This window comes from Chiloscyllium punctatum, chromosome 32 (assembly GCF_047496795.1).
Source record: "Chiloscyllium punctatum isolate Juve2018m chromosome 32, sChiPun1.3, whole genome shotgun sequence".
In the NCBI taxonomy this organism is placed as follows: domain Eukaryota; kingdom Metazoa; phylum Chordata; class Chondrichthyes; order Orectolobiformes; family Hemiscylliidae; genus Chiloscyllium; species Chiloscyllium punctatum.
This window is the reverse complement of record NC_092770.1, coordinates 67,961,309-67,974,109: the sequence shown is the minus strand read 5'-3', so window position 1 is coordinate 67,974,109 and position 12,801 is coordinate 67,961,309. Positions and strand designations below refer to the sequence as shown.

At 41.8% G+C, this 12,801-nt stretch overlaps 1 protein-coding gene across 2 annotated transcripts in view; it reads left to right on the top strand.

The window, feature by feature from the left end:
• The window catches only part of LOC140458248 (A disintegrin and metalloproteinase with thrombospondin motifs 20), a 378,126-nt gene that overhangs the window by 307,538 nt on the left and 57,787 nt on the right, over positions 1–12,801 (top strand). For both annotated transcript variants that reach the window (XM_072552607.1, XM_072552608.1), the window contains one exon: positions 10,356–10,529. In XM_072552607.1, the coding sequence (XP_072408708.1) occupies positions 10,356–10,529 (174 nt within the window). The remainder of the gene's footprint in view (positions 1–10,355; positions 10,530–12,801) is intronic.

Genomic DNA, 12,801 nt, shown 5'->3' with positions numbered 1-12,801 from the left:
CCCCAATCAAAGAGAGAGGATTCACTTTTTGATTTAGTTTTTCTACCTCAGCTGTTCATTTGCATATTCTCACATCATGCACTTGGTTACAGGCAGCAGCAAGAAATTCTGCTTCCTCAGTTTGTTCTGTTCCTGAGATTGCAAACTGGTTCAATCACAGCAGGTTTCAATTTTGGCATTGAGGTTTTCATCAATTTACAATAAATCTGCACCAGGGCTCATTGCCAGTTTAACCACTGAGGAAGTAATGCTAAAATTCATGAAACCCTTATATATTACTAAGATAATCTAAACATTCACACATTTGCAATAACCGGGTTTTGAAGCCATTTGTTTGCTTGTACTTTTATCCCACTAAACTGTTCAAAGGAATTCCACTTCTTATTTAAAATTTCATGCTTTTCTTAACCTCTTCTTCTAATTTAATTAAATTTAGCCACCGCTGTTTAAAAGGTGCTACCGGTAACCTTCATGCAATCAAAGTAAGCCCTCAGTTGACAGAACAGAGAGCCATGTCGAGTGTTTTATCATTGTCGAGACTTCACAAAAGGACACACAAAGTGCAATTTGCAGGAGAGAAGGGCAAGGGCAGCTTTATCTTGGCTGGAGTTCATAAAAATATCTGCCACCTCACGCCAAAGCAATTGAAACTTCCCCTATGTCAACTAGGGAGCATGGGATAATGAATGAATTGTACCGAGCAGTTATAATTGAATATGTTTGAGATGATGGAGTTTTAATACTGGTTTGGCAGGGTTGGAAAACTGGGCTTGCAGTTTGGCCCCATGTGGCACACAACTCTGACAACAATGGAAAGTAAATTGTGTAGGCTGTTTAATGGGAAGCCCTGCTAAAATGAAACATTATCCTGAAAGACTTTAGATCTGAAATCAGGTTATCTATCAAGTCAGCTGCAGTTTTGTGCCTGTGACCTGCATGTCTCCTATTAGGACATTAGTTGCGACATTTTTGTGACAAGCTTGAATAAAATGCTGGGGGAAATAGATTGGATTTTGGTCAAGTTTAAGTAGTAAAGAGGCAAAATTGGTTTATTTTAAAATGAGGCCTTACTACAATAATAGGGTCGATGTTAGAGCATAAAATGTACACAGTACAGGCTTGGAGATAGAATGGTTTTGGATGAATGCTCCAATCTGTAGCACACATCCAGCTCCCTGGGAAAATGCATACTATATACAATGTATTATCTGATTGGGATGTAACACACACTGTACAATCTTAATTGTCTTCTGAAAAGCTTTGAAACCAAATACGTAGTCTTCAATGGAGGGTTGTTGAGGAGGGGAAATCTACTAAGCTCTTGAGCCTTTCGGATTAGTGCCAGATGTTTTGGATTCTACCTTTAAATGCTAAATAATTAAACTGATCCACTCTTTTATGAACTGCTTAATGTGATTTCGTTCCTGAGTTGCGCAGGATTTTTGGATTTTCCTGAAAGCTTTTAGTCAGTTGAGTTATTTCCTCATGAGGTGAGAGTGAGCACTGCAGATGCTGGAGATTAGAGGAATTCCTGATGAAGGGCTTTTGGCTGAAACATAAATTTTCCTGCTTCTCGGATGCTGCCTGACCTGCTGTGCCTTTCCAGCACCACACTTCTGACTCTTATTCCTCATGAAACCAGGGGTAACAAACAAAACTGCCCAGAAATGAATACTGGGCATACATCATAGAATCCCTGCAGTCTGAAAGCAGGTCATTCAGCCCAACAAGTCTTCATTGACCCTTCAAAGGGCTTCCCACACAGATGTACCCTCCAAAGAGCATCCAACCCACGCGACCCTTACCCTATCCTTGTACCCTTCATAATCCACTAGCCTGCACATCCGTGAACACTATGGGTAATTTAATATGGCCAAACCACCTAAACCTGCACATCCGTGAACACTATGGGTAATTTAGCATGGCCAATCCACCTAAACCTGCACATCCGTGAACACTATGGGTAATTTAGCATGGCCAATCCACCTAAACCTGCACATCCGTGAACACTATGAGTAATTTAGCATAGACAATCCACCTAAACCTGCACATCCGTGAACACTATGGGTAATTTAGTATGGCCAAACCACCTAAACCTGCACATCCGTGAACACTATGGGTAATTTAGCATGGCCAATCCACCTAAACCTGCACATCCGTGAACACTATGGGTAATTTAGCATGGCCAATCCACCTAAACCTGCACATCCGTGAACCCTATGGGTAATTTAGCATGGCCAAACCACCTAAACCTGCACATCCGTGAACACTATGGGTAATTTAGCATGGCCAATCCACCTAAACCTGCATATCCCTGAACCCTATGGGTAATTTAACATTGCCAGTCCACCTAAACCTGCACATCCGTGAACACTATGGGTAATTTAGCATTGCCAATCTACCTAACCTGCACATCCCTGAACACCGTGGGCAATTTCGCATGGTCATTCACCTAACCTTCTAGACTTTGATCATAATCTCTCCAATTCAATGCCTTCCTATTTAAATTTCAGCAGGTCTTAAGTAAAACCTAAGTGTAGTTGTCTACTTGGAAAAAAATAATTGTCATTCTTTTCAACACTTTGTGGTAGTTGAAGAGAGCACAGCTGGAGCTGTAAATGTTGCATATATTTAGATAGGGTCACTCAGGTGAAGAGGTTGGTTTAATCGTGATGCTGAAGGTAAAGGTAGAGTCACCATTATCCCAGAAGACCATATGGGACAGCTCTTCCTTTAGAGAGAGAGAGAGAGAGACGGTAATTTATCTGGAGGATCACTACACCTCAGGCCAGAAGAGAGGTTGAGAATGAGAATCCTTTGTCGTAGGGGAATTGAACCAACTCTGCCTTGCAAACCAGCCATCCAGCCAACTGAACTAACCACTTGATGATGAAGAGTGCATATTATTTCACTCCTGTTAAAAATATGACGGTCATGAGGACTAAACATTAATCCCCCTGAGTCACAGGGCCTAGTTCTTTCTCTGGCTAGAGGGCTGAAGTTGCAGCAAATTTTTGTTTTAACTCCAAGTCTGTTGGCTTGACTAATTACAAATACTGCCCTTTCCTAAATATATCAGTCCAAAAATCAGCCATGCAAGATGGACAGTTACTCAGTCATATATTTGTAATTGATCTGTAAATAGGTGGCTGGATTAACCTTGTGAAACTAATTGGGAAATATTCATTTGTTATAAAGTGACCAAAATAATAATTTATTTTAAAAAAGTGTCAATTGCAATAGAACCAAAAGAAATTTTATGAAACGAAATCCCAATGTCATTGAATTTTCTGTAGGAACTATATTCCCAACAGTCAGAGGGATCTTGGGGCACAGGCCTGGTTCCAAGTGCTGATAATCCATTGTTTGCTCTTTATGCTACTCTATATTAACTCCATTGCTGCAGAAGCTAGGCTCATTTTGAGGAGAAAGTTTCATTCTCTCTGTGCAACTTCAAGTGAAGTTTAATTTGAAATTGAAATTGCAGCAAAGAAAACATTCAGAATTTTTTCAATGCAAAAGCACCTAAAGCACACAAATTTCCCTGGATCAGGATAAAAATGTTTCAGATGAGACCCGTCATCAGAACAGGCTGTCAATTAAATGTGTCGGAGACACGTTGCATCTTAAAGGAGAACTTTGACCTTGAATTCTGTGAGTCCAGTGCTGCAAGTTGGGGTGAAAATGTCAGCTGAACTGGAATTAAAACCAGATTTCCAGGTTATGCTATAGACCACCTTAGATCACTAGGTCAACACAGCCCTTGTGAATTGAGAGCTAAAGAAATCATGAATAATAACTTTGTTCATGGGAGATCTATTGTGCAGGATGTCCAGGCCATAGAACAATAAGCCAAGGAAATGACAGCCAGCAAGTTTACCTGGGAAAAGTGCAGCTAAGCTAATAGGAGATAATCAAACTCGAATTTGTGAAGTTTATCCTACAAGAGAAAACTCCTTGCTGGTCTGTGTAATGATGTATTTTCCATAAACTGACTGGTGCTGTTTGAGGTCACAATGCCTTTTCTTACTGATCCAGAATTAATTCATTGGATATATTCGGGTCTTTTTTTGTATTTCAGCTGTTTGCAAAATGAAACGTATCTTCATTCAAACTGGCAGGATATGTAACAAAACACGATGGACCCAAATTTCTGGGATATCAACTGGGACTTACCAGCAGTGGCAGGTTTATCAGAGATATGATCTAACTAAATAGGAAAGACAGGGTGAAGATCTGTACTTCTCTATTTCAACCTTCTCTGGGTTTGAAATGTCTCAAATAAGTGCAAATCCAGTTTTTAAGAATAACCCATCTAAGATGGTCTTGTGTATGCATAATTGAGAATCTTAAGAATCTATACAATTAAGAGTCATAGAGCTCAAAACAAACCCTTCGATCCAACTCGTCCAAGCCAACCAATAGCACATTAGAAAATCAAACTTCCTAATTCTACCCATGGCATGTACGTTTTCCATGAATTAAAAATCAAAGCACAATCCCACTGTAGATGCATGACTTTCCCAATGCTCATTCTACATTGCTATTGGCAGAGATTCAAACTCCATGCCATATTCACTGAGTGCATTTTAACCAAATTTAACCAGGAATTCAGGTAGGTTGTAGATAATCATTCATCAACAGCATTAATGTAAGAATATTTGACAAAGATAATCAAAATGGTAGATTGCCAGGGTGTTTGTTTTTCTTTGGCAATAAAGAATAACATTGCTTTCATATTCTGAAGAAAGGAGTCTATTTACCAACCATCAAAAAACAATGTCCAAAATCGTATTGCTTTTTATTCTATTTTGACTTTTTTCTTTCAGTAATCTTTCGAAAAGACACATTGGATAAATGCACCCTTCTTGAAAAGAGCTGTAGAGAGCTATGGAAAATGTCATACTTCCTTTGTTTTCATTTTACAAACCTATGTTGTGCGTGAAAGCCAACACACTCAAAAGTACCCCTGTCTAATTTTGCTTGGATATTGTCTCTTGACTTTCTGTTTTCGATCACTGACAAAAGGTTTGAAAGGGAAATCATGCTTGGAAGCAGTGCCTCACCATGTGAGGAAATTGTGAGCATGACTCTGTAGCTGAGCAAATTGTGTTGAATAGGAATGGGCACAGGGGTATACCCAGTGAAAGTTACAACTTCCTGCAGGTTTGCTGCTTCAGTTCTGCATCCATAGAGCTAGAGATGGTGACATTCTGGTTTTTGAATCATATTAAATAACTTGTCTTGAATGCAATGTAAGAATATAAAAAGCCAATGGATAAAATGAAGTGGCTATTCAGACTGTCAAGCTAATTCTTTCCAGACTGTGCCAATGTTACCCATGGAAACCTCTCCCAAAATTAGTTAGCCTCTTGAAAGGATCTAAATGCAGATCATCAGCCCAGTCCCTCATAGACCCAGCCCCTTAGCAAAGTCAGAAGTCACCCAACACCAGGCTGTGGTCCAACAGGTTTATTTAAAATCACAAGCTTTTGGAACGCTGCTCCTTTGTCAGGTGACTTCATTCAACGAACGAGCAGTGCTCTAAAAGCTTGTGATCTTAAGTAAATCTGTTGGACTATAACCTGGTGTCGGGTGACTTCTGACTTTGTCCATCCCAGTCCAACACCAGCGGTTCCACATCACAGCCCTTTAACAACGGCTCATGTCAACCAAGCAATCAAACTTAACTAATGACATTATTTGAACATCTACTTATTGTGCCAGTCTGCCATTTCAATTTTCAGAATTGTTGTTTACCTACTTGTATTTGAGAAAGAAACAGGAATGTGGATGTTCAAATAAAGAATATTAGTACTGAAGAAGAGAATATGTTCTCATTTCAAGCATCTCTCAGTGAAATCCCCTATAGTTTCCCCCCTAATGATACCAGGATGTTGCCTGGAATTACCAGGATGTTGCCTGGAATGGAGAATAGGTCGGACGTAGATAGGTTGAGAGTTCTCGGCCTTTTCTCGTTGGAACGGCAAAGGATGAGGGGTGACTTGATAGAGGTTTATAAGATGATCAGAGGAATAGATAGAGTAGACAGTCAGAAACTTTTTCCCCGGGTACAACAGAGTGTTACAAGGGGACATAAATTTAAGGTGAAGGGTGGAAGGTATAGGGGAGATGTCAGGGGTGGGTTCTTTACCCAGAGAGTGGTGGGGGCATGGAATGCGCTGCCCGTGGGAGTGGTAGAGTCAGAATCATTGGCAACCTTTAAGCGGCATTTGGATAGGTACATGGATGGGTGCTTAATCTAGGTTAGAAGTTCGGCTGAAGGGCCTGTTCTGTGCTGTATTGTTCTATGTTCTATGTTCTATGTTCTATATGCCATGGCCTCCAACCCTGGTACAGCACTCTGTACAGCATCGGAATATCCATCAGCAGCTATCCTTCTAACTGGTTTGAATAAGTGTGCTAATAATTGTACGTTGCATTTACGTAGCACCTTTAGCATGAGGCAGCATTTTTTGGATGGCAGGTCCCGTTACCTGTTGAGAAAGGATTGCATCCTCGCTGCTATCTCAGCCCTGCAGCTGTTTATCACTCCATGGGGAATTAATTGACTGAAGGTAGGATTTCTCTCCCTGATTCTGAGCTGGGACTTTCTCCAGAGTCAGGGGTAGAGGTCCCACCTCAGTGAGCTGCCAGTCTATCTGAATGGCACCGGCTGAATTGTACTTTGCTCCCCCTGCCTCTACTAACCCAGCAGTAGGGGACAGTTAAATCCTGCCCTCATTGTAAAACTGCTCCAGGAATTATCACTGAAAGACTGTCAGTGAAAACCTGAGACTAAGACATCCAAAGCAATCATAGGGTAGGAGACTAAGAACTTGCTCACAGAGGGTAGGTTTTACAGTAACAAATCTGTGTTATTCGATGGGTTCCTGCTCAATAGAAATATGGTCAATAATGTCTGCCATAACATCAATGAAACTACTCCAGTCAGAGAATGTAGTCCCACAACTTATCAATGTGGATCCATCTGTATTGGATTCAAACAAGTCCCAGGTTCAGAGAGTACAATGTTCTTGAATATTCTGCCATCTAAATGCCCTAAATAAGCCCTTGTTTTTAAAATTACTTATTTCTAGCCACCTTTTGAGAATTTTACACAGTCACTGTTTTGTGGCAGTGAAGATTTCTAAAGAATATTAAATTATTCAGTTACATTATTACTTTTATGTCTAATTTAGCAATTACCAGCTGTGGAAGGGTAATCCTCTAAGTAGTGGCTGCGACATTTCCCTTATGACCATGGACTGGATTTTCCAGGCTCCTGGGATAGGATGGCAGATGCAGGGGGATTTGTTATTCATTCCCAGGATGAGGGTGTTGATGGCTAGGCCAGCAATTATTGCCCATGCCTGATCGCCCAGGGGGCAGTTAAGAGTCACCCACATTGTTGTGGGTCTGGAGCCGCACGTAGGCCAGATCAGGTAAGCATGGCACTTTCCTTCCCTAAAGGACATTAGTGAAACAGTTGGGTTTCTCCCTGGCAATCAACAATGGATCCAGGGTCATTAGATTCTTAATTCAAATTGAATTCAGATTCCACCATCTGCTGTGGCAGGATTCAAACCCAGGTCCCCAAAACAATGCTGGGTCTCTGGATTAACAATCCAGCGCTAATACCACTAGGGCATTGCTTCCCCTAAAAGGCAGCAGTCAGGTGGGGATAGTAGAATTAAACATTCCCAGAACCTACCCTTTTGAACCATTTACTAGGGGCAGAGGTGGCATTCTTGAGACCCTTATGTAACCAGTCAGTGTCCAGTTCAGAATCCCCTCCTGTCGCTAATTACTCATGGTCAGAATATGTGTTCTTCCCGCCATGTGAAACACTGTGAATTGGTGGCCAGGCAAAAGTGGGTGGGGTGCCTTCTTTTGCGGTCCACTTTGCTACTCAGAGGCATTTTACCAAGGCATTCACTTCTCCAGCTTTGCCCTTCCCCAAATCCTTGTCGACTCCAGCCTTCCATTCAGTCCTTCTCTGGGACCACGTTTCAACAACATCCCACTGTCCTCCTGCTGCCAACTCCGTCACAGCCAACTATCAGGACTAGAAAGCCACTCGGAATATAGATTCCTATAAATCCCTACAGGCAGGACTTTCTCCCTGGTCAGGGAGAACGTGAGGACTGCTGATGCTGGAGAGTCAGGTTGAAAAGCGAGGCACTGGAAAAGCACAGCAGGTCAGGCAGCATCTGAGGGGCAAGAGAGTTGACATTTCGGACATAAGCCCTTCATTAGGAATTCTCCCTGGTCAGGGCAGAAGATGCACCTCAAGCCAATTGATAGCTTGACATTAGAGTCATAGAGATGTACAGCATGGAAACAGACCCTTCGGTCCAACCCGTCCATGCCGACCAGATATCCCAACCTAATCTAGTCCCACCTTCCAGCACCCGGCCCATATCCCTCCAAACCCTTCCTATTCATATACCCATCCAAATGCCTCTTAAATGTCGCAATTGTACCAGCCTCCACCACTTCCTCTGGCAGCTCATTCCATACCCGTACCACCCTCTGTGTGAAAATGTTGCCCCTTAGGTCTCTTTTATATCTTTCCCCTCTCACCCTAAACCTATGCCTTCTAGTTCTGGACTCCCCACCCCAGGAAAAAGACTTTGCCTATTTATCCTATCCGTGCCCCTCATAATTTTGTGAGTCTCTATAAGGTCGCCCCTCATCCTCTGAGGCTCCAGGGAAAACAGCCTCAGCCTGTTCAGCCTCTCCCTACAGCTCAAATCCTCCAACCCTGGCAACATCCTTGTAAATCTTTTCTGAACCCTTTCAAGTTTCACAGCATCTTTCCGATAGGAAGGAGACCAGAATTGCACGCAATTTTCCAAAAGTGGCCTAACCAATGTCCTATACAGCCTCAACATGACCTCCCAACTCCTGTACTCAATACTCAGCCAATAAAGGAAAGCAGACCTAACGCCTTCTTCACTATCCTATCCACCTTTGACTCCACTTTCAAGGAGCTATGAACCTGCACTCCAAGGTCTCTTTGTTCAGCAACACTAAAATTGTTGAGGGGTGAACTGGCCAAGCCAGTGGGTGGAGTTGGCATTGACTTTTACACGGTGGGACTGGGAGACACTGGAGGTCATGAAAGATGCTACATAATAGAAAATATATGATTAAATTGGAGAAGGTTCAGAAAAAAGATTTACCAGAATGTTTCTGGGACTGGGAGGGTTTGAGTTGAGGCGAGTGTGAATAGGCTGCAACTTTTTCACTGGAGCGTAAGAGTATTTTAAAATCATGAGAGGTATAGATGAGGTGAATAGCAAAGGGTCTTTCCCCTAGGGTGGGGGAGTTCATGGCTTTTGCCTGAAATGTTGATTTTCCTGCTCCTTGGATGCTGCCTGACCTACTCTGCTTTTCCAGCACCACTCTAATCTAGATTTGGGGAGTTTAAAACCAGGTGCCATATTTTTAAAGTGAGAGGAGAAAATGCCAAAGGGACCTTAGGGGGCAACTCTTTCACGCAGAGGGTGGTTTGTATGTGGAATGAACTGCAAGAGGAAATGGTGGATGCCTACGTTACAACATTTAAAAGACATTTGGGCAGGTACATGATTAGGAAATGTTTAGAGGGATATGGGCCAAATGCGGGCAAATGGGACTGCTTTAGTTTGGGAAGCCTGGTTCGGCAGACTTCAGTATGGGTCTGTGTCTGTGCTGTCTGACCCTATGTCTTTCTTTACCACAAGTCTGCATGGAGATAAGCAAGTTATAGGAAACAGGAGTTCAAAGCAGAAACCAATTTTACAAAACCATTGGACACGGGTGAACACACTGAGTGTTATACATCAACCGTGCCTAATGAAACCATCCAGTCATTTTGAATATACAGTAATCAGTTTCCTGAAAATGGGGACATCGAAGTAATTTATTCAGTTCGGCAGCTGCCGTTGATAGAGAAGAGCTTCCCCCAAGTCAAATATCTGGAGAATGGTCTGATTGACCTCAACAGCTGCTCTTTATTTTGTGGTTAGGTTTCTCATGGAATGTAAGCCTGATGGAGAAGTAATTGCTCTGTCAAGTTTCAAACAAAAAAAACAATTCCGTCTCCCTCTTACTCGGCGATTCATACACGATTTGCTCCGTACGTGAAGTCTCAGATAGCTTAACTATTATCAAACAAAGTCAGTTGCACAGGATGGCCATTATATATTGCTAACCTCGCTTCAATTTTTGCTTTTATGCAAGAAGTATGCAGGAATATGAATGCATTCAACCCACCTGGTCATGTTAACATTGTTATTCTCGTACAGTCTTCACCTTCACCTGTTGTTTTCTCTCTCTTGCTCTTTTTTGGTTTTTTTTGCTGATAGTGTTCGGTGACCTGTGGAGTCGGATATCAGCAGAGGGAGGTCTTCTGCCGGCTGAAGGGCGTAGGTCGAATAAGCGAGGAGACGTGCGATCCATTCTCTCGGCCAGCCGGCACACAGCAGTGCCGGCTGCCTGACTGTCTGCACTATGAATGGCTTGCAGATGAATGGGAAGATGTAAGTATGGCCTGATAAGATGAAAAAGTTAACGTCAGAAATGACAGAGGGGCTTCTTTTATGGGGCTTCCTCTGGAGTAAGGACTTCAAATAAATGTTTGCATAAATAGTGCCTACAGTTATTTGACCAGGTGCCAAACCAGATATGCATGGGAACTCGAAAGGAAGCCACAAACTGTCTCCAAAGAAAATCCAGACAGGATTGTTTAAATGTTCCCTTACTTGCTGCTCCAGAACTTTAACCCTGTAGTATAGCTGTTTCACTCATTTATAAAAAAGCCTGTCCAGTGACATGTTCCTGGAATGTCTCTGAATTTGTGACAGCAGTTTGTATTTCTGCTGCTTGCTTTCTGCGTTGGACTGCATTTCAATCATATCAAAATCATTGTGTCTTTGAGCATCTAAAATGTTTCTTAAGGGATTTAGTCCAGAGTTTAATTCTTCAGTTAAAGAAAAGGTTTTGCCGGCAATCTTTTTCATGTAGCAATTCCATTTGGCCTAATGTAGATATTTTATTTTGTCTAGTTGTGTTATTCAGAAGCAAGTGCTCTGGGGGAATCTGATTTTGATTAACAATGCTATCAATCTATTTGTACTGTAATAGAAACTTAGGGATAAACAGTCAAATTATCTGAACTGGATGTTCATGCATTTTTACACCAGCTTCCCTGTAGGCAAATGCCTGAAGAGGTGAAGCTTGTTTGGAATCGTCAAACTGCTGTATGTCGTAATTGTTGATAATACAGGATATGTGACAGATTCATTTAGATAAATTGGTACAACTTATGTTCATGTAATGACACCAACTGAAAGACACACTGCAATTCTTCACTTCAGTAAGTTAAAAATCACATAGCACCACATTATAGTCCAACTGGTTTGTATAGAAGTACAAGCTTTTGGAGCGCTGCTCCTTTGTCAGGTAGCTAGTGGGACAGAATCATAGGACATAGAATTTAGAGCAAAAGACTATAATATTTACAACTGATGCGATATATTGAACAAACCTGAATTTCTGTTATGTCTTTCATCTTTTAGAATGGGTTTCAGGTTTCAATTCATTAATAATATTGCACACACACATATAAGGCTATGGGGTGAATTTGCATTTGCAGAGTTATATTTGCAGATACATTCTAATTTGTTCAAAAATCACACAATCTGCAGGCAGTCAATCCATGTGACATTTTATCAGTTTCTACTTTGGAAATAGAACCAGCCTGACTCAAGATTGAAGACTCTAACCTCACACCTTTATTGCATTGTCTGAGCTGAGATGTCAACTTTTTCTAATATAAAACCTTAAGTTATCTTGGGAATGTGAGTTGAAAGTAGTTCAGGGATTTATGAATTAATGAATTGGAATGTGCAACCCATTCTAAAAGATTAAAGGCTTAACAGCAATCTAGGTTTGTTCAATATACCGTATCAGTTGCATGACACTATGATCTTGTGCTATAGAGTCTGGGTCCTATGATCCTGCTCCACAATGACTTGAAAAAGGAGCAGCATTTCAGAAGCTAGTGCTTCCAAATAAGTCTGTTGGACGATAGGCATCTTGCTGAGCTCAATCCTATGCCTTCTGTCAGCATTTATGGCTTTCTCAGGTGCCTGCATTAAGTCTGCCTATCACTGTAACCTGTTTATTCTCCATCTGTACTGACAGGTAAGGTTCAAAGAATTTTACAAACAATTGGAGGAGTGGATAGGGAAACTTTAAAAGTTTTAAAACCCTAAAATATAATTACAATTCAGCTTTCAAAATGACTACTTGATTTTTAACAAACGTGGGTTTTGTGAGGCTTTGAGAGTGGGTTCAGGAGTCCAAACTGCTCTCAACATTAGGTCAGATGTATGTTAATGAAATTGCGTACCTTACATTATAACAGACTATTAATAGCCTTGGTCCAGGTTTTCCATGGTTGGGGAAATTCAACATGTGAAGGAAAGAAGTAATAGCAAGTTGGAGCATTTAATTGCCTTTGAAGCACGGCTTGTGGGCCAAGCACAGCAGGTGTGCTCTCTCCTCCAGGCATTTCTGCTCCCCCCCCCCCCCCCCCCCCACCAACCGTCCTGCCCTAAGCAATCCCATAACTCTTTCTGCAATCAGCTGCCACCTACTCATGACCCACAATCTGCCCCTGTGATGTCCACGTTTGAGGTGGCATGGTGGCACCGTGTTTAGCACAACTACCTCACACCGCCAGGAACCTGGGTTCAATTCCCGCCTCGGACAACTGTCTGTCTGGAGTTTGTGCAATCTCCCCATGTC